The 21,222-nt window shown below is 46.4% G+C and overlaps 1 protein-coding gene across 3 annotated transcripts; it reads left to right on the top strand.

The window, feature by feature from the left end:
• Positions 1-4,893: 4,893 nt before the first annotated feature.
• On the top strand, positions 4,894-21,222 carry POPDC2 (popeye domain cAMP effector 2). 3 transcript variants are annotated; one of them, XM_014838157.3, is made up of 4 exons: positions 4,894-5,846; positions 9,738-9,846; positions 15,186-15,594; positions 20,729-21,222. In XM_014838157.3, exons 1-4 carry the CDS (start codon positions 5,356-5,358, stop codon positions 20,812-20,814), a joined length of 1,095 nt encoding a protein of 364 aa, XP_014693643.2. In that variant the 5' UTR covers positions 4,894-5,355; the 3' UTR covers positions 20,815-21,222. The 3 variants fall into 3 exon arrangements, with proteins under 3 accessions (XP_014693643.2, XP_044627474.2, XP_070365027.1); XM_044771539.2 differs by having other exon boundaries at positions 15,186-15,736; XM_070508926.1 differs by lacking the exon at positions 20,729-21,222 and adding an exon at positions 19,816-20,060 and having other exon boundaries at positions 4,938-5,846.

Raw genomic sequence — 21,222 nt, 5'->3', positions numbered from 1 at the left:
CCTTTACTGTCTCTACCGGGGGAGATACTTGTTCCCAGAAGCTGTGCCCCACACTTCCTCTTACATCCCATTGGTCACATGCCCACCCTTAAACCAGTTACCATCGAGGGGAATGGGATATTGTGCTTGGCTTTGACTAGTCTTATTTCAGGTCCTGGCAACTGGGGGAGAAGTCCACCTTCCTCTTCCTTAACGTGGCTCAAGTGAGATCAGAGTTTCGTAAACGAAAGAAAAAGGGGAAATGGCTCTAGGATAGGCAACCAACAGGTCTGCCTAAGATCAGCTTGGCAGTCTATGTCCAAAGCTGAAAATTATGCCTCCATTCTGGCTTTTTAAAAATTTTCTATGTTTTATTTTTTATTGAGGTTATGATAGTTTACGACATTGTGAAATTACAGTTGTACCTTATTATTTGTCTGTCATCTTATAGGTGTGCCCTTTCACCCTTTGTGCCCACCCCCCTCCCCCCTTCCTCCTGGTAACCACTAATGTGTTCTCCTTGTCCATATGTTTGTTTATCTTCCACATATGAGTGTAATCATACAGAGTTTGTCTTTCTCTATCTGGTTTGTTTTGCTTAACATAAAACCCTCAAGGTCCATCCATGTTGTTGCGAATGGGACAATTTTATCGTTTTTTATGACTAAGTGTCCATTGTATATATATACCGTATCTTCTTTATCCAATCATCAATCAATGGGCACTTAGGTTGCTTCCATGTCTTGGCTATTGTGAATGATGCTGCAATGAACATAATGGTGCATGAGTCTCTTTGAATTGCTGATTTCAGGTTCTTTGGATAGATACCCAGTAGTGGGACGGCTGGGTCATATGGTTTTTCTATTTTTAATTTTTTGAGAAATCTCCAAACAGTGGCTGCACCAGTTTATATTCCCACCAGCAGTGTATGAGGATTCCTTTTTCTCCACATCCTCTCCAACATTTGTTATTTTCCGTCTTGGTTATTATAGCTATTCTAACAGGTATCAGATATCTTAGTGTAGTTTTGATTTGCATCTCCCTGATGATCAGTGATGATGAGCATCTTTTCATGTGCCTATTGGGCATCCGTATATCTTCTTTGGATAAATGTCTATTCATATCCCCTGCCCATTTATTGGTCAGGTGTTTGAGTTTTTGTTGTTGAGTTGTGTGAGTTCTTTGTATATTATGGAGATTAACCCTTTGTAGGATATATGATTTGCAAATATTTTTTCCCAGTTGGTGGGTTGTCTTTTTGTTTCAATCCTGTTTTCCCTTGCCTTGTAGAAGATCTTTAGTCTGATGAAGTCCCACTTGTTTATTCTTTTTATTGTTTCCTTGTCCAAGGAGACATGGTGTCCAAAAAGATCCTTTTAAGACTGATGTCAAAGACTGTACTGCTTATATGCCTCCATTCTGTTTTAATATCTACATTACGAAAGCATTAATCTCAAGCCCCATGATTCTCAAACTATACGTGGTGAAGAACCGGTCCTAGGAAAATGAAATTAAAAAAACAAACGAAAAAAGACATACCACTATATAAGCTGAAAGTTTTTATTAAATTCAAAGGCCATAAGTTTCTCTTTGCAATTGCTATAAAAGCGTCTAACTACTCTCAATTTCTGCCCTTATCTCATCACGGACCGTAACAGTGCACGGAGCAGCGTGGTTCAGGACTGCACTTGGAGAGGCACTGTTAGCCAGCTGGCTTCATAATCTGGCCCCAGCCTGCCTCAGGGCCTGCTGCTCCCTTTGATTCACCTACGGCAAGCTGTTCTCTGTTACCAGAATATGCCATGTATTTTTGTTTTACTTCTGGACTGGACTTCACATTCTGTTCTCCCTTCCCGGAATGCCCTCCCCTAGCTGGGGAGCACCTACTCCTCTTTTTAGACCAGCTTAAATGTCACCTTCCCTGTGAAGTTTTTCCTCAATTCTTGCTCCCCCGTCAGTGCTTCCTTGGAAGCCCAAGTATACTTATTTCATTGGGTCGCAGTTATCTCTAGGTCAGTCTGCCCCACTGGACCAAGAGTTCCTTGGAGATGGTCATTGTCTTGCTCTTCTTTATATCATCTGCTCCTGGCACACATACTTTGCCCTAAATGAATGTTTATTGAATTGAATCGACCCAACGAATGATGTTTCTTTCCTTTTGTTTTTCCCCAAATATTTTCTACTGTGCTTCTACCTGCTTGTTTGTGGATTTCCTTATAAAAGCATACCATTTTGGGGGCTGGCCCCGTGGCCGAGTGGTTAGGTTCGCGCGCTCCGCTGCAGGCGGCCCAGTGTTTCGTTGGTTCGAATCCTGGGCGCGGACATGGCACTGCTCATCAAGCCACGCTGAGGCAGCGTCCCAAAAGCCACCACTAGAAGGACCCACAACGAAGAATATACAACTATGTACTTGGGGGCTTTGGGGAGAAAAAGGAAAAATAAAATCTTAAAAAAAAAAAAAGTTAAGATAATTTAAAAAAAAAAAAGCATACCATTTTGACACACAAATTTTTCTTTCCTCTTCTATCAAATTGGATTTAAAAACAAACAAGATACAACTCTCCATTGTTATGTTCCCATCGTATGTCCTATCCTATTGATGGAGGCATTGATGTCACTATCACCCATGGTGTTTCACCCAGGTGTTTGTGCACCCGTGATGCCACCCCAGCAGCATACTCACATACTGTAGCAATAAATGAGCCTGTATGTGGATACAAATAAACTCCCAAAACTACCCAGCAAGGTGGGACAGTATGGAGAACATACAATTTAGAGTCACAGTGACCTTGCCTTTAGTCCTTATTCACATACTAGCTCTGTGACCTTGGGCAAGTTCCTTAACCTCTCTGAGCCTATTTTTTCTATCATAAAAAAAAGGTATCATGAGGAAACAATAATACCTTGTTAAATGTTAGTACCCTCTGCTCAGATGAGCATGTGTGGGTTGACAAGAAAGGCAGGCTGAAAACAGTAGTCAATGGATCTGCCTGTCTCTTTAAAGGGCTGGGGCCAGCCCATTTGCAACACTTGCTGAGAAAGATGACCTGCTTTGAAATTCTATCTTGGGCAGAGCCTAGGTTGCTCTTCTGTTCCTGTGCTTCTGATTTCCTTGCTCACAGCTGGCAGGGACTGCTACTCTGGCATCGCAGTTGGGGGTGCGGGGGGGCGGGAGAGGGTGCATGACTAAGGTGGAAGGATGAACAGCTGCTGCTTGTTAAAGTGGGTGGGCTGGTTGGGAGGCAGGCAGGTGACAGAAAAGCAGCACGTGGAAATCCCCAGACTCCTGCTGTGAGGAGGCCCTGGAGGCCTTTCTCCAGGCACTCTCTAGCTCTTTTCCTTTACCATAGGTTACTGTTTTTTCTCCTCAGCTTTAGAAAGGAGAGAATAAGATGCACATTTATTGGTCAGTTGATTTTAATTAAATTTTAAAAACTGGGTTCCTTCAACATGCTGTACATTCTCACACCTCTGTGCCTCTGCTTCGGCTGTTCCCACCACCGGAAATTCTCTTCTCCCTCTGCCTACCTGGTTAATTCAACCCCTACACCTCAAATCAAATCTTGGCTCTGGGTCTCCCTCCCTCTATGCCACCCTTCTTCTTGGCTGCCACCTCTCTTTAACCTTAATCCGGGTATCATGCTTCCCACACTGAATTGCCATTTTTTTTGAGGTATCTTTCCCTTGATAGACGGAAAGCTTCTCTCGGGCATCTTTGATTCCTGAAGGGCTTGGCTCACAGTAGACACTCAGTAAATACTTGTTGAATTGAAAACTTCCTCTCCTCAGCATAGTTGACAATTTCTAATTTCTTTGTAATTTTGGTTAGGTTGTTCACAGTATAATAAAAGTCCCTATGGATTCAGCACTGAATAGTTCTGGAAGGTTACTGGGTGCCCCCCCCCCGTACCTCAGGGGCGGTAGGAATGATGGTAGTAAGTGTGAACCAGCAGCAAGGAAAAAAAATCAAGGAGTAATTTAGAAGCCAGAGGGACATTTCTTGGTTTAATGTTTGTGTATTCCAGATTTATTTGCTGGTGACCCAAAGTAGATCCTAGGTTCATCCAGAAGTTCCTTAGCCATCATCAGAATTCCTGCGCAACGAGGGGAGTCATGGATCTGTATTGCCACTTACTGTGCAAACTATTTGGGACACAGCAGTAAGTCGGAGAGACTGGGGTTCAAATCCTGGGTCTGCCACTTACAACCTGAGGGAACTCGCTGCCTCTCTGAGCCTCAGTTTCTTTCATATCTAGGAGGGGGATGATATTTATGTGGAAGGGTTGCGTGATGACTAAATAATATGTGTGTGAAGTACCTAATCTAGGTCCGGCACTTCGTAGATGTTTACTAAGTGGTAGTTTTCATGATTTGCAAATAATGGGGTGGGCAGGGGGATGGTGTGACCGCTGTATTACCATTGTATTAACTATTACTAGATCCAGATGTATGCATGGGAAAGTCAGCTTAGAATTCAAAACGCTGCTTTGCATAGCTATTTTTGTTTAATGGATGTCACCTAAATGCCGAGTGATATTTACACCGTGACTTCATAAAGGCCTTCAAGGGATTTTCCAGTTCTCACTGTAAGGATTTTTTCTGATAATAGTCCCATACTTTCCTCCTTTGATGTGTCCTACCTCAGGAGAGCCCCTAGCCCTACCCACAGGGAGCTCGGACAGGGTTCTGCCTAAGGTGTTGTGGTAAATTCTGCGCTCACTTTTCCATTGTCATCCGTCCATCCCCCACCCCGTTGCCCGGGTCTTATCTTGTCCTCTGGGGAGGTATGTTAAGTGCTCTGCCAGCCTGCCTCTGTGCCTGGCCTGTTTTTCCTCACTGCCAGTACCTCTTGGATTCCAATTCCAAACATGGTATCCATCTGGGGTCACCCTTTCTTCCGGTGCCAAGAGAGACGCATTCCAAATGGAACACAAGTGTGCCTCCCGTGCTGGGCTCTCCTCATTCTGTCTGGGGACAACAGAGAGCAGGATGTGGCCACCTTATCCCTCACTGCTGAAGTTTTCAGGCCCGTAGTCCTCTCTTTTCCTTGCCACAATTTAGGTTTTCTGCTAAGAGCCAAATGTGAAGGCTGTCCTAAGAAACCCGGAGCCGGGGAAGCTCGCCAAAGCTCTGCAAAGAGGGCCAGAGCCTTGCCGAGGGAAAGAGAGAAGGGAAAAGTTTTCAGTTCTCCATGAAGCGTACTATGTTCTGCCATTCATTCCCAAAGCTGCCAGAAACATTCCTCCCAGGAAAGGTGGAGTTGGTGGTGAGAAGCCTGAGGTGAGAAGACATCTGGGAGGACCGATTAACCCATTTTCTGAATTTCCTATGTGGGGCCAGCCTTAGAGCCCAGCAAGGCTCTGAGACACCCCGAAGATGAGCACCAACGGCAGCAGCGTGGGCCAGCTCCTCTGGCAGGCACCCGTGTGCGCTGGCTGGAAGCAGGATCTGGAAGGGGCTCTCTACCACCTGGCCAACTGCTTCTTGCTCCTGGGCTTCATGGGGGGCAGTGGGGTGTATGGATGCTTCTACCTCTTTGGCTTCCTGGGCACAGGCTACCTGTGCTGCGTGCTGTGGGGCTGGTTCCACGCCTGCGGCCTGGACGTCGTCCTCTGGAGCTTCCTGCTGACAACGGCCTGTGTGCTCCAGCTGGCACACCTGGTGTACCGCCTCCGCGAGGACACCCTCCCTGAGGAGTTCGAGCTCCTCTACAAGACGCTGTGCCTGCCCCTGCAGGTGCCCCTGCAGACATACAAGGAGATTGTCCACTGCTGCGAGGGCCAGGTCTTGACTCTGGCTGCCGAGCAGACCTATGCTGTGGAGGGCGAGACGCCCATCAACCGCCTGTCCCTGCTGCTCTCTGGCCGGTAAGCTGCTCTGTCACTGCCCAGCATTTCTTTCCCTTGCCCACACTTCTCCTTTCCCAATGATCCCTTTCCATTTCGTGTTCCCTTTCATTGAGGGAAGGATGTGGCAAGTCAAACAAACCAAAATGGATTTTTCTAAGCATGGGTTTGCTTCCTCTTTCTAGCATTTCCAAGAGGAAACTAAATCATGAGGCGTCTTCTTGGTTGGCAGGAAGGTTTGCGTATGCACTTGCTGCTGGGAGTTGTGGGGTGAACGTTTCTTGAGCTTGCGTCTGTAATGACCACACACAGATGCTCACGCACGCCCACACACACACACACATCCCCCACTGTGTCATGCCTAAGCTGCAGCAATATCTCTGTATGCTTTGGAAAACTGAGCATTTCAGTAAGATTAATTTATTTCTTCCATATGCATTCAACATTTGCCCAGTGCCAACTGCATGCAGGGAACAGTGCCAAAACAGAGAGGGTTTCCTGTAACCCTTGTTCCCTGCCAGGGCATCAAGGAAACACACCCAATTGTGTTGGGGATATCCTGTACAGACTCTAAGGTAAAGCCATTCTGTATAGACCCAGGTATGGAGAGGGAATACCCTTGTCCACTTTTCCATTCCCAGTTCTACTGAGATCCTCACAGACCACGAAATCAAGTACTGTAAATCTGAGGGCCAGATGTCGAGGAAAGAGTAAAGATACCCACATGTGTCTACCTGAGGATTTGCTGCAGACACCTGGCTGACTCCTCTTAAGAAGGCTGACAGTCAGACATTAGTAGATATGGTCTTAGTTAGGACCAGTGTACGCCCAGGCAGCCTGCACAGGAGTGTTGGCCATTGGCCGATATCTTCTGAACACACACCGTGGGGCTCTGTGGTGCACATTTGGTAGGTAGTTGTGGATTCTTGGAAATATTGCCTTAGTGGGACTTGTGCGTGGGATAACCTGGGATTCTTGGGCTGGATATGTGGAAAGCAAGCAAAGGATTTCAAAAGCTTTGTCCTCAGTTTTCTCCCCTGCTTTCTTGAGACCGGGAGAATGTAGTAGAAAAGATCAGATAGTAATCAGAAGGCTCTGATGCCAAGAAAGAAAAAAATGAAATCAGATAAGACTGACAACCACGCAGTGGGGAAAAAAAGAAGAATTTGACAATGATGATGATGGTACTACAACAACTACTTCTGGTAACCCTATGCATTTCTGTGTTAATGTATCGAATTGAAAGTGTTGTGTAGACAAGTTTTGATTTTGTTTGGCTCAGAGGTGCTGGGTTGAATGAGCTATGTGATTTTGTGGGGAGATGTTTCATTTCATTTATGAATGAATTGAAGTATAAACAAATGCATGTACGTACAAATACATTGTGACTGCTGCCAAATGTTTGCCACCTACAGTTCCATGCTTAAAATAAAGACAATTTAGGAAATATCCTCATTCATGAGATCCATAATGTTTTTTTCTCCTCCTGCCTCCTCTGTTCAAAGGAGGGAATTGAGACTGGTGGGAGAAATACCCACTCTGCTGTATGGTGCTAGTTTATGGAAGGATGTTATGATTGTTCTATGGCTCAGGTATCTATTATATGTTGGATTTACTGTAATTTGTATAAGACAATTTCCCTGAGATGGGGAGGGGGGACTTGCCTCCTCAGTGTGGCTTTTCCTAGTATACTTAGCATCAAAGACTCGAGTCAGAAATTAGCCAATTTTGATTTTTTCCCTTGGTTTTCAAGGTCTAGAGTAAAAGTTTTGTCTTGTTATCTTTCAACGTCATCCTGTCTCAACTTTGCTAAATTGGAGCTGGGGGAAGAGGCTTCGGGTCTATGACCAGGCTCTAGTTTTAAAGGAGAATCATTGTAGCTTTGGCTGGTTATAGTGAGGTACCAAACACCTCGAAGCAGCAGACAAGAACTACATGCCAGGGAGTGGGGGCTCCTTGGGCAGACCTCGCCATCTCACGTGCATACTCTCTTCTGGAGCCCTTTGCTGAAACCTCAGACATTCTTTTTGTTTTGTTTTAATAAAGACAATCAGTCCTTTTCAAGACTCAGAAGGGCGAAGTGACTTCCTCAAAGTTTATTACCCTGTTAAGCTGTACTTACTGTTGGAGAGTTTCTCGCATATAAAATTTAAAGCAGGAACTCCCACACGCACAGCCTCCTGAGCAGGCAACTAACTCTCCAAGCTATTCATGTAGGAGGACGTTACCTGTCATCTAGGAGATCGGGAAGGAAGAAGAGACTCAAATGATAAAGGACACAGGATACCAGTTGAAATGGCTTCAAGGAGCTGCGCAAGCTCATCAGATGTTGTTCACACTCTAAAATGTTGTCACTCCTCGGTGGCTTGCTTAAGTGGCCAGGTTCCTTGCCCGTGGATACGATGGGAGGATTTGATATATCTCCTCTTGTCTTTCTTCCTTTATTTGAGAAGCTTTTCCCTGAGAGTTTAGTGCCCTTTTATGGTGACACAAGTGAGTTCATTTGTTTGATCATTCCTTCCTTCTTTCCCTCCTCCCCCACTTCCTTCCTTTTTTTCTTCCCCTTTTCCAAAAATATTCATTAAGAGTGGTAGAGACTAGGGATCCAGTGTTAAAATATGAAAAATATTAGCCTTCTATTCATGGAGCTCATAGTCTATCAAGAAAGTCAATAGTTAATATTTGACATAGTGGTGAATAATAGACATAATATTTACAGGGAGAAACGCGAAGTGCAATGACAGCATGCAACCGGTGGACCTAACTTTTCTGGGGAGGTCAGACAAGACTTCCTGGAAGAAGGAATGTTTAAACTGATGCCTGAGGAGAAAGTGGGGATTGGGAAGAAGCCCAGCTGGAGGGGACAGATTATGTGAAGACCCTGAGGGAAGAGAGCACGCACTTCATTTTCTCTAGTATCTTTTCATTACTCAGGGAAGTTCTGCCTGGCTATCTATGTATATTACCTGCTCTTGGAGCAGCAAGAGTTTCTGCTATCAGAGACAATGGCTGATACCACATCCTTGGCTTGGTTTGAGTCCTACATCCTCTTCTGTCATCCATCTTTAGGTTGTCAGATAATAGGCAATAGCTTACTAGTTGATGATGGTCTTTGGTAATTTGTATGCACAACATATGTATCTAGGCATTCATTAGGAGCAAAACTTGGAGTGCTAATATCCCATTGGCCAGAACTTAATCACAGGGCTATACCTAGCTGCAAGGGAGATGGGGGTATCCAGTCTAGCTGGACAGCCATGAGCCCGGCTAAAACTCTAGCACTATGGAGGAAGGGAAAAAGCAGATATTGGAAAACAAACTGCCCCAATGCATTTCCCAGCTCTCCATCCATCCCCATCCTGATCTGCTTCTCAATATCCTACTCATCCTTCAAAACTCAGGTCAAATGTCATCTCTGAGAAGTCTGCCACTCGAAGAGAACTCTCTCTCCCTCCTCTATTCTCCTCTTCCATGACAGCACGCACTGACTTGCAGCCGGTTATTTATGTACCTGTGACTTCCACTAAATTGTGAAATCCTTAAAGGCAGGGATCAGATCATACCCATCTCTGCATTTCCAGACCTCCAGGAACACAGGGAGTGCTCCATGCATATTTGCTCAGCCAATAAAGCTCCAGAAAAAATGGAACAATAGCTCCTTCCAAAGGGACAGGGTCTGGATTAGAGATCTTTCTATCTTCCCCTTTGCCTGACGGAGACATCTCCTTTCCTGGGATAACTCACTTTAGAAGAAAAGTTGAAGCCGAGACTCTGAGTTTTCTGGGGAAAAGAGGAAAAAGCCCATACTGGATCCTAATCATTTTCCATTTTGTCCTATGTCCTTTAGACTCTGAGGAGGATTTGGGGAGCCATTTCCCTTTGCCCACACCGTCTCTTCTTTCCCTTCTCCAGGGTTCGTGTGAGCCAGGACGGCCAGTTTCTGCACTACATCTTTCCTTACCAGTTCATGGACTCTCCCGAGTGGGAATCGCTGCAGCCCTCTGAGGAGGGGGTGTTCCAGGTAACAGGGAACCCCACGGCAGCACCTTCCCACCCCCTCCCACTGTAAGCCAGCAGTGTCCCCCCTCCACCTTTCCCCTCTTCCATCTGTCCTTTGAACCACTGCCAATATGGTGTCAAGGGTGGGAGCACTCTCCTTCTGTGGAAAGAGTGCCTGGGCTCCTGGCAGAGGTGGGGTGGGGTAGGGAGGTACTGACCCTGAGAGGCGGATCATGTCACTCCTATGCCTAGAACTCTTCCAGAAGACCCCAGTGACCACAAGATAAAACCCCACAATCCTTAGAGAGTAACTTAAGACCTCTAGTGATATGCAGCCACATCTCAAGTGCCTTCCTCTCTTACACTTTTGCCCTTACCAGCCATGCCGAACTACTAGGACTTCCCCAAATAAACCACATTTCTTCGCAGTGGCCGTGCCTTGGCACCTCCTGTCCCTTCCATCTGAAATGCGTTTCCCCATCTACATAAGGCCGTGGCATCTCACTTCCTCTGAAGCCTGCCCATGTTGACCTCACCAGCTTCCATGCTCACAGCTTATTTTTCCTGCCTGCGTGCCTTTTCTATTCCTTTTACTTACGCTGACTGGTGCACACAATGCTCTCTGTTCTAATAACCTGGTTTCCTGTCTTCCGCACAGTGAACTCTTTGCGGTAGAAGTCTGGGCTTCTCCTCTTCTCTATCCCCAGGCTCCAAAGGACAGTGTCTTGAACACAGTAGGTGTTCAATAAAGGTTTGCTGAACTGGCTTGGCAGTGGGCAGTTTGTATGTTAGAGGACTCCATGGGGCATTCACATACACGCTCCAAGGTGGGGGCCTGGCTGTTTGGCCCTACTCTCTTCTCTGCCAATCCTTCAGACTTTGGTTACCTTCTTTGTAGTTCTGACTTATTGGATGGCTAGCGTGTGGCAGGCCCTACATATTATATTGCCTTGTTGATTCTCACAACAATCCTCTGGGCTGGCTATTATTATTGCCCCATTTAACAGATGAGGAAACTGAGGCTCAAAAGCATCAAGTAATTTGCCCAAGGTCTTCAGCTAGAAAGTGGCAAGGGCAAGTTGCCTGGCTCTACTGTGTCTGTTCAATTTTAAAATGGGAGGGTCACCAGGAGAATGGAGTTTATACATACACGCACACGCACACACACACACACCCCATTGTAGGAGCTCCTCAGTCTAGTTTGCCAGTACTGGGTTCCATGTGTCTCCTACTCCTTCTATCAGGGAGTCCCTCATGCTAGCATATGAGCCAACCCCAGAATAGACACATGCCAGGCGGTGCCACCTGGTTGGGCCTGCTTCCGCCCCACCCTGACTCTTGGCTCTGTGAGGACAGAGCCTGAGAGGCAATCCTGATCCCACTGCCAGGGCCACCAGCCACAGACCACCTCTGATCATGTTCCTCCCCCACCACAAACACACCCACCCTCTCCAACTAGCCCAGCAGTCTCCTTGGAGAACTCCCTCAGGGCCATGAGAACCTCCAGGAGGGCTGAGTCAGGTCCTGATCCAGCCAGACTAGGCTCTGTTTCTGACACTGACACCAAGGGACAGGTGGTGGATAAGCCGGGCGTCCTCCCCTAAGTTATGCTCGAAAGGAAGGGCTGTAACCCCAGATGGCCTCTGAGCCTGGAATGTAGCTACCATCATATTCCTCCCATTTGTATTTTTAGTGTGCGCCTCCTTTGGGAGCAATGAGATCCACACATTGGCCAGTGGCTGTGTAAAGTCCCATTTCCTCTTTGCAAATGTCAAGTGCTGTCCTGAGTTATGGTTCATCCTGTCCTTGCCTTTTGCAATTACATAGTCTTTGTTGAGTAATAGGGCAATCCACAGTGACTGCCTGAATCATAATTCTTACTGCATTTACCACAAATGAATCAACATCCCATCACACGTCTCAATAACTCAGTTAAATAAGAATTTATTGACTCTTCAGCACTGTGACCATCTCATCAGTCACCAAGAACACAGCATGGGAGGAATCATCAGTATTTCTCAGTTTGCATCATGTTTTATTGGACCCAAGACCTCTTTACATATGTTATCCCATTAAAGCCACTCAACCAAACTCTGAGGGGAAAATTAAAGAAAAAGTTGCCAAAATTTTATTACCAGCATGCATGTATGTATGTGGGAACCAGACAATGAACAGGTTTCCTGAAGACCTTTGGGGAAAGATTTTGTACAGGACATGAGAAAGTGACATTAAGTTGTTTTACAACACACAAGATGGGTACTCTTCACCTGATTCATGCATTCACTTCAATAATATCTGTTGAGCACCTATTGTATACCAGGAACTGTTAGAGGTGCTTGGAATATGTCAGTGAACAGAACAGATGAAGGTCCCTGACTTCATGCAGCTTATATTCTAATGGTGGAGACAAAAAATAAGCCATAGACATAATAAATAAATAATGTAATATGTTAAACGATAATAACTGCTAGTAAAAAAAAATAGAGTCGTGTAAGGGCGATGGATATAGTTGCAATTTTAAATAGGGTGGTCATGGAAGTCCTTGTTGAGCGGGTGACATTTGAGGAAAGATCTGAGGGGGGTGACAGTGTGAGATCTGTGAAGCTGAGGAAAGAGCTTATTAGACAGAGGGAAGAGCCACTGCAAAGCCCCTGGGATGGGAGGGGCTCTGCACCTCTGTTTGAGGTACAGAAGAGGGGGTCAGTGTGGCAGAACAAAGAGAGGAAGCGGGGAGAATTGCAGGGGGAGAAATCAGAGAGGTGCCGAGGATCCACATCATGTGGGGCCAGAGCATGTATTTTCTAGATAGAGAAAAAAAGCTTTTCTAATACATTGGATGTAGTGTATGAGGGAAAGAAGATCCAGGAGGACCCTCGGGCTTTTGGCCTGAGCCACTGGAAGGATGGAGCTGCTCTCAACTCAGATGAGGAAGGCTGCAGGTAGACTTGGTTTTGAGGGAAGAGCAGAAGTTCGGTTTGGATATATTAGATTTGTGTCATCTATGGACATTTAAACGGAGACGCTGCATGGGCAGTTGAATATTTGAGTTTGGAATTAAGGAATGAGGTCTGAGCTTGAGACATAAACGTGGGAGTCGTTGGCATACAGATGATATTTAAAGCCATTGGCTTGGACAAGATCACCAATTCAGTGAGTTTAGACAGAGAAGGGGTTCAAGAACCGACCAACCCTGGAATACTCTAGTGTTTAGAGGTTGGAGAAAAAAAGAGGAAGCAGCAAAGGAAGCTGAAAAGGAGCAGTCAGGAGACTATACAGGAGCGTACGGCCTCCTGGGAACCAAGGAAAGAAAGCGTAGCAAAGAGGACGGAGTGATCAGCCGGGCTGAACGCCACAGAAACTGAGCACCACAACTTACAGTCGCCGGTGACCTTACCAGGAACAGTGTTGGTGGGCAACCAGGAGCAAAGCCTATTATGGGTTTAAGAGAGAGTGAGAGGAGTGGAAGACAGCAAGGACAGACAGTTTTTTTCATGGAGTTTTGCTGAAAAGGAGAGCAAATTGATGGAGATGGAGTGGTAGCTAGCCAAACAAGTGAGGTGAAGAAAACAGATTTTCATTTTTTCATTTTGATTTAAGATGGAAGAAGCAACAGCGTGTTCGTAAGCACGCACACGGTCCTGTGCTCAGCTTTAAGGACCATGTTTACATCCAGATGCGCTCTTACCCACACTGCTTTGTGCTCAGTACTCTGATTTCTCATTTGGGCAATGATAGTACAGACATCTAAAGAGCTGGCTGGGGCAGATAGTGACAATGACACGCTGAACTGTTAGTAATGGGTGGATTGTGAGCACAACTTCCAGAATTCTTTCTCATGATGCAACATGCTTGAAGAAATTGAGTGATTTGTCTGATGTCACACAGCTGGTAAGGGGGTGAAGCTGGAACTTGAAACCAGCTTCTGGCCTTGATAAGGTAATTTAGGGCCCTGAGGGGCCGGCTCTGTGGCCAAGTGGTTGAGTTTGCGCCGCTCCGCTGCGGCAGCCCAGGGTTCGGATCCTGGGTGTGGACATGGCACTGCCCGTCAGGCCATGTTGAGGCGTTGTCCCACATCCCACAACTAGAAGGATCTGCAACTAAGATATACAGCTATGTACTGGGGCGGGGGGATTGGGAAATAAAGCAGGAAAAAAAAAATTAGGGCCCTGACTTCAGTGCTGATGGTAGGGACGGAGAAGCAGAAAGGAGGAAATGAATGAAGAAAATGGAAGAGAGGGATAGCCAAGGGGAAGGGAAAGGAGAGGAGGGCAGTGGGAGATCTGGTAGGCAATGCAGGAATTAGAAGGATTATAAGAAATCTCTGATAAATTAACCTTACCTTTAATTAGATGATCCCCATAAAGAACTTAACACAATGCCTGGCACACAGTCACCCCTCAGTAAACTTAGCTGCTGTCATCATTTCCACCGTCTCCATTCACAAACCTTTGTCATGAACTCCACCGGCCTTCTCACTTTTAAAGTATTATGACCAATCAGGTTATAAAAACTGTGTGATTCCACACCCTTTTCCTTTACTATCCTAAGCATGTTTCCATTTTAACTCTGGCTTTACCACTCACCATTGTTTTATTAAGGATTTATCAAGCACCTAGTACATACCGGCCACACATTATTGACCCTGCAGGTATAATTCAGCTTTGCCTTCTGGGCGCATGGTGAGGGCTCAGAAATTCCTAGAGGACTGAATAACTGGAGAGTGGGGTGCCCTTTGACTTTGTGCTCTCAAGAGTTCTTCTTCCTCTGTGCCCTTTTGCTGACTTGAATCATCAGATCCGTTTGGTTATGTGTCGTGGCCAAGTCAAGAGCAACTTCATGGGCCTGCATCCCAGGCCAGCGTTCTGTCCACTTGGGGCAGCCTGTCACACCTAATAACTGAAATGCTTTCCAGCTCTTTTTTGCATCCCTACTGCAATAGATTGTCCTTTATTCTTAAAACAAACAGTCATCAGCTTTCCAACCTTTCCTCAGAGCACTAGGAGGCCCTTTCTCTCTCTTGAAATCACTACAGAGTCAGAACCTTCTGCAGCCATTAGTGATATCAGCCACAGGACCATAGCACGTGAGAGCCAAGGAGCCCAGATATGGGAACTGAGGCTCCGGAAGGTGAGGGCCCAGTGAGTGAATGGCTGATCCCAGGCTCCTGACAAGGACACCCCCACCCATCAGTGCACACAATAAAAGTCATTCACTGGACCTCTCCAGGAAGGCCGTGGGGGGTGTTCCCACAGCTTCTTCAGTAAAAGTGCAGCCATTTGCCAAGTCACTGTGTTTCCCTGGGCTAAGCATGGACACATTTTCCAGCTTAAACCTTCACTCTCTGCTCCTGACCCCTCTCAGGTCACTCTGACAGCCGAGACTGCGTGTAGCTATATTTCCTGGCCCCGGAAAAGTCTCCACCTTCTTCTGGCCAGAGAGCGATACATCTCCCGCCTCTTCTCGGCCCTGCTGGGCTATGACATCTCCGAGAAGCTCTACGCTCTCAACGACAAGCTCTTTGCTAAGTTTGGGCTGCGCTTCGACATCCGTCTCCCCAGCCTCTACCACGTCCTGGGGCCTGCTGCCCCAGAGACAGGGGCAGAGTCCGAGAAGGATGATGAGGAAGTCCATGAGCCGGCTGTGTCCCCTCCTCAGGCCATGCCCACATCTGTCCAGCACACGCCCCCTTGCTCTCCCCCTCCAGCTGCCACCGACCCTCCTGCACCTCCTTCCTGGGCCAGGATGTCCAGGCCCGACAGCAGCGTCCTGGGTGAGGACTCCACCAGTCTGGTGCTGGAGGATTTTGAGGAAGTGTCAGGATCAGAATCGTTCATGGATTATAGGAGTGATGGGGAGTACATGAGGTGAGGGAAGAATTAACATGGGCACGGCCACCGGGCTCAGGATCCTGTGTAAGTACTCAGAAGGCAGCCGCCACACCTTCCTGCCAACAGCTGGCCTTAACTCAGCTTGTAAGGGCAAAAACCCATTTCACAGAGCCTGTCCTCTCAGAGGACTCCCGGAAAGTGGCATTAACCCAACCTTGTGGATAGCAGCTCATTCCAGGTGCATGAAAAGCATGAGGAGATTTTTAAACTCATTTCTTACCAAGTGTGATTGCATTTTGGAAAGTGGGCTGGTCGATATTCTGAGCAAGCAGATAGCTTGCTAAATTTTTCGCAAGGTTGTGCTAATAGCTAAGGCCACAGCTAGGGCTAAAGGGGATTTTATTTGTGGCATGCATTTTAAAGGGGGAAAAAAAAACCCCGGCATGGTTCTAATTCCCAATGGTTCTTGCTGGCAAAGAGTCAGCCCTGGAATGCAGTCCTTATTTAGCCTGCATTGGGCAGATATTGCTGTTAAAATCGCATATTTCAAAGAGGCTTGTGATATAGACTAACACGCGGGGAGGAAAATGGCCCACCTGCTCTCCTTTGGCCCGGTGGAGAGCATGTTGATCGCTCAGGCAAAGGATGTATGCTGCTCTGACTGAAGGTTCCTATGATGGGAAGGATACACAGCGGCCTGGCTTTCCCTGCAAACCACACCTACATGAGGTGGAGTGGACTCGAATCTGGGAGGGCCTCGTGGTCCTCGCAGGATTTCCCTCACAGCTCAGGAGAGTGTACAAGAAAGGCTGTACTGAGCAGTTCTGGGAAACGGCTTTCATGTTCCTCCTGGCTGTTTTCACAATGCTGTGACATTTTCCTCTGGGACTCCACCCAGCCATGGTAGAGGCCTGGCTTTTCCTGAGGAAAACCCACTGTTCCCAATTTGGAGGACATATCCAAGTATGTGTGTGTGTGTGTGTGTGTGTGTGTGTGTGTGTGTGTGTGTGTGTGTCAGGGGCAAGGGGAGGTGCCTCAAGAGACCCATTGTTCTTTGGGAAGCACTGACAAATTTCCCAAGAAACTAGCCCTGTGAGGAAGGTTTCCAGGGTACATGTAGTGAATAAATGAATGTTTGTGTATTTTGAAAAGCAAGTTACATAAATGATGAAAGAAGCAAGAGAGGTGAATGCTAAGAGGGTAGAGATTTGGTTTTACAAATACGGAATTTATCGTCTCCTCTGGTACCAGCGTCTCTAGAACCACGGTTGAGCTGATTCTGGGGTAATTCCAAGGATCTGTCTAGCGCCCAGATCACTTTGTTGACTGCCTCCATTTGCATAGTCCACTCTCATTGCCCCCTCCCATTGTGCCGATATTCACCTCCCTGCTCGTCCACCCCTCTCCACGCATATGGATTCTGTCCTGTGAATCCCTCTCTGTCCAACATGCCTACCCACCTGCACACGCTCTTAACTTACAGCAGCTCTCACTTTTCTCGTGCTTTCCTGGTTTTCTTCTGTTTTCTGGTTCTGATTGTTCTCTTCTTCCTCCCCTCTTTCTGACTTCTGCTCAGTCTGTGGTTGCCTGAGTTTGCTGCTCTTCAGAAGAAAAATGCCCTTTGCTTCTTCTCAGTTAATTTCCCCTCTCCAGGTTTGTCCTCTACATCTCCCGCATTTTATTGTTCCCGTATTTCCTTCTCTAGCACCTTTGCTTTCCTGCCTGGCTCTATCTCTCCTTCCTCCTACCTACCCTGTACCCTCATCTTAGCTTTTAATCCTGACTCTTCCAAGATCAGTACCTCTCCCTCGGCCTATAAAGAAAACCATCACCTTCAAGTGAAGGTGTGAAAATTCCCAACTTTAGGTGGCTACACGTTTCATACACGAGTTTTCCCAAACATTAGGAGGCAGGAAGCATGGTAAACAAGAACGAGACCTGGACTGGGAGCCAAAGTCCTGGCTTCCATGTCTGGCTCTGCTACTTTGTGCAAACCACACAACCTCACTGAACCTCACTTCCTTCATTTGAGTATATTGGTCCCCAAAGGCCTCTGGGGTTGATGTAAGAAGGCAAAGGATGATTTGTCCCGAGGAAGAGAAGGGAAGTAGTCAGTCAGCAGTACAATGGACACAAGCCCCTGGACATCTGAATGTCTTTCAGCAAGAAGTTTCTGCTGTGTTTCACAGTTTCTCTTGTGACTTGGGATCATCTTCCTCCCTGCTAGGTGGATTCTGTTTGACTAGAAGTTCCCTCCATTCTGTACCTGTGAAGAGTCTATCACCTACCATGTGATGACAATGCAGATATTCTCTGTGAAAGGAGGTCACAGATCAGTCCCCAAGGTCCTCCACCCTTAATACTATCACAAGAAATGCCCCTTTTCAAATTCAGCCTTTTCTGAAGCTCAAGACGAGGAAACTGTTGATATAACTCACTTTCTAAAGTACTTATATTTGTAGTATAAAGAGAATAGGTTTTTAAATGGTTTTTTTTGTTAGTTTAAGTAATAGAAAAGAAAAAACATATTGTTTACTTCCAAGTTTTCAGAACAACTTGAAAACATAATCAAATTGGCCAAATTTCAGATGGCTTTCAATGTAGTCTGTGATAATGAAATAATTTAAATCAGAGATCCTTTTCTGAAATTGTGGTTTTGGATGTTTGGTTTGACTTATTCACCAGCAAACTCCTTCTAGAGTTATTACTGCAATGAGTAAGCCTGGCTCCTTGTGATTGCAATTTACTACGGCTTCCTTTATAAAGTGGCACACAATTCACCATCTATTCCCCGGCTCTTCAGTTACCAAAACCGTCAGCTCACTGCTATTCCTCCCGGCACAGACTTACAGAAGAGGCATGAAGCTGGCTGAATTCCGCATCGCTGAGAATGACAGGGCTTCATCACACTGACACGGGAACTCATCCCTCACACCAATCCAACTTAAGACGAACTCAAAATAGAGCTGCCCCTGGGCCTCTTTTGTGAAGACAGTACATTTTTTTGGTCTGTGGTGCCCAGAACTGAAATGCAAATGTGTGCTACTTCTTTTAACAGGCAAAGCAGTGTTGCTGGGCAGTGTAGTCATGCAGGGTCTTCCAGCCAGACCCCACATTAACCCCACCTTCACTAGAATTTTCCATTTAATTCTATGGACACTCATCACAATGTTCCATTTGGCGTCTTACTTATAGGAGATGCTCGATGACCGCATCTTTGAAGTGGTCCATTAAGTCAGATAATGAGTCCATTACCACAAATTAATTGAAAGCTGTCCGAAATTTGGCCAACTTTAATTACATTTTTAAGTTATTCTGAAAACTCTGTGGTTTGAAAATAAAAACTACATATTGTTTCCTTTCTCTCTATTATTTAAATAAACAAACAAATGAGAAACAGCTTGCAGCATGAAAGCTAATTGCGGTCAGAGAGGAGCCCGGAAGCATGACACAGTACCAAGGGCTAGAGGACCAATTCAGCAAACATTTTTTGAGTATCTGCATCTATTTCAGGCACTGTGCTAGGCAGTCACGTCGTGAGTAATCATGACTAACAGTGGAAAGAACTGAACATGTTTCATCTGCAAGACATGGGCAAGAGTAATATTTTCAAATTTCAAAAAGAAGGGGAATTAGAGTTTCCCTTCCTTTGGTGTTGCTCTTGAGGGCAGAAAAGAATGAAAGGCTGAAAGCTCCAAGGAGAAGAGTTTCAGCTCAGTGTTAATAATGGCCTGCCTCACAGAGTAGTGAGTTACTCGTCACTGGAAGAGTTCCAGCAGGGACCAGAAGAAATCTCTGCTTTTATAAGGTGATTCAGGCTGTGAGAGAAGCATGCCTTAGATTATTGCTGTTAAGGTGCCTTCTAATTCTGTGATGCTGTGATTCTGTGATTCCAAGGTCTGACTCTAGTCCTGCCGTTTAACCAGCGTCAAGAGCATTTCCTCATCTGCAGAACAGGACCATTAGTCTAATAGATAATGAATACCCACTTATAGGTAGACAGGTAGGCTCTGTCTGCGTTACCAGGTTGCTGTGAGGAGCAACTGAGACAAGGTATATAAAGGCAGTTTGTAAGCTATAAAGCGCCAAGTTAAAGTGTAAAGTATTTAAAACTTCTGTTGTTTGTAGAATTGTTTAGTAATCTCCTCCTCTCTCTCTGTCAGGGGTACCTGATTTCCCCTCTTATTTCCCCCAGTCTGGCTTTCCAGTGAAGGTGGCAACTGGGGCAGACCCCCTGAGAACAAATGGGACAGCGGAAAGCTGGAGACCCAAACAAAACACACGCTAGCTCCTCAGGCCCTGTGGAACTGAGCGGTGGCCAGACCGCCATCTGTTTCTTTCATTTGCTCAGGGCAGACAGATCACCATCAGCCTGTCTTCAGGCTCTCTCCCTGTGAAGTGGCTGTGAGGTGCTTGGGGAGCTGTCACTGTTGTGAAACTTCACATTTCTCACAGAACCACCGGAAAGACTCATGGGGCAGAAAACTTGCCCTTGGAGGTGGCAGGGCAGAAGCTGCCCGGGCTCTCAGGCTCTGAGTGTCTAGATGGCAGTGCCACTCCACCTGCCAGGGCTCCATGTTCAGTCTGGTGACTTAGTTAGCAGTTCCCTCTCTGACCCTTGGACCACAGCAACCCATGGCATCTCCCAGCCCAACCTATGCCCGCTTCTACTGATGTTTTACAGGCCTCATTTACCTACCGTTCTCTTTGTAAAAATAAAAGACAGGGATCTTATGAAACTCACCATTTTTCTACACAGATTTTTAAAAACTCATTCAGTAGTGTTAGATAGGAAGTAGAGTTCTACAGATTCTCCATAGGAAGCAACGGAAGTTGATCTCTTGGTCTCTCCACCTGTAACATGAGAGGATTGGACTACGCAATTCAAAGCTGCCTCAACTAATATTCTAGAATGAAATGATTCAAAGATATAACCATCCCTATCATGTCAGGCATTGGGTACACTTAAAACATTGGGAATTGGTAGAGGAAAAAGAAACTGATAGGAATCCTGTGACATCAGGCAAGCTATCTGGAGACATAGCGCTGAAATTCTTCCTCTTTTTCTTTCCACAGCTTCTAGAACTCCTTGCCAAAGCTACTCTCAAGTTATGTCCAGGGGACGGGCCCCCTTGGCTCCCATCCACACCCCTGAACTTTAAGGACCAGTGGGCCATCTTTTTCTGGCCACGTTAATCTTCACAGGAAGGTCGCTTGGATGCACACCCCTCTCCTCACCCCCTGGAAGGCTCACTGGCACTGTCGGAGCAGACACAGAAGATGCCAGAACGCAGTCACACCCCGGGCCCTGAGTGACTTTTAGAGATTCACCCTCACCAGCCTTCCTTCCAGGAGAAGGCAGCCGAGCGTGCAAAAGCACAGATTCCGTCCTTTACAGCCTGCAGAATCTTGGGCGGGTGCCACAGCCTCCCCAAGCCTCCTCTGTAAGGCGGGGATTAGAACATCCACCTCACAGGGCTGTTGTGAGGACTTAACCAGTCAATTCAGGAGAGCACCTGGGTGGTGGCGGGGCACCTGGTAAGCGTTCAATAAATCACTCCATTCCTTTC

Source organism: Equus asinus, chromosome 5 (assembly GCF_041296235.1).
Source record: "Equus asinus isolate D_3611 breed Donkey chromosome 5, EquAss-T2T_v2, whole genome shotgun sequence".
In the NCBI taxonomy this organism is placed as follows: Eukaryota; Metazoa; Chordata; class Mammalia; order Perissodactyla; family Equidae; genus Equus; species Equus asinus.
Note: the sequence above shows the minus strand (reverse complement) of the source record. Positions and strands in the feature narration are given on the sequence as shown.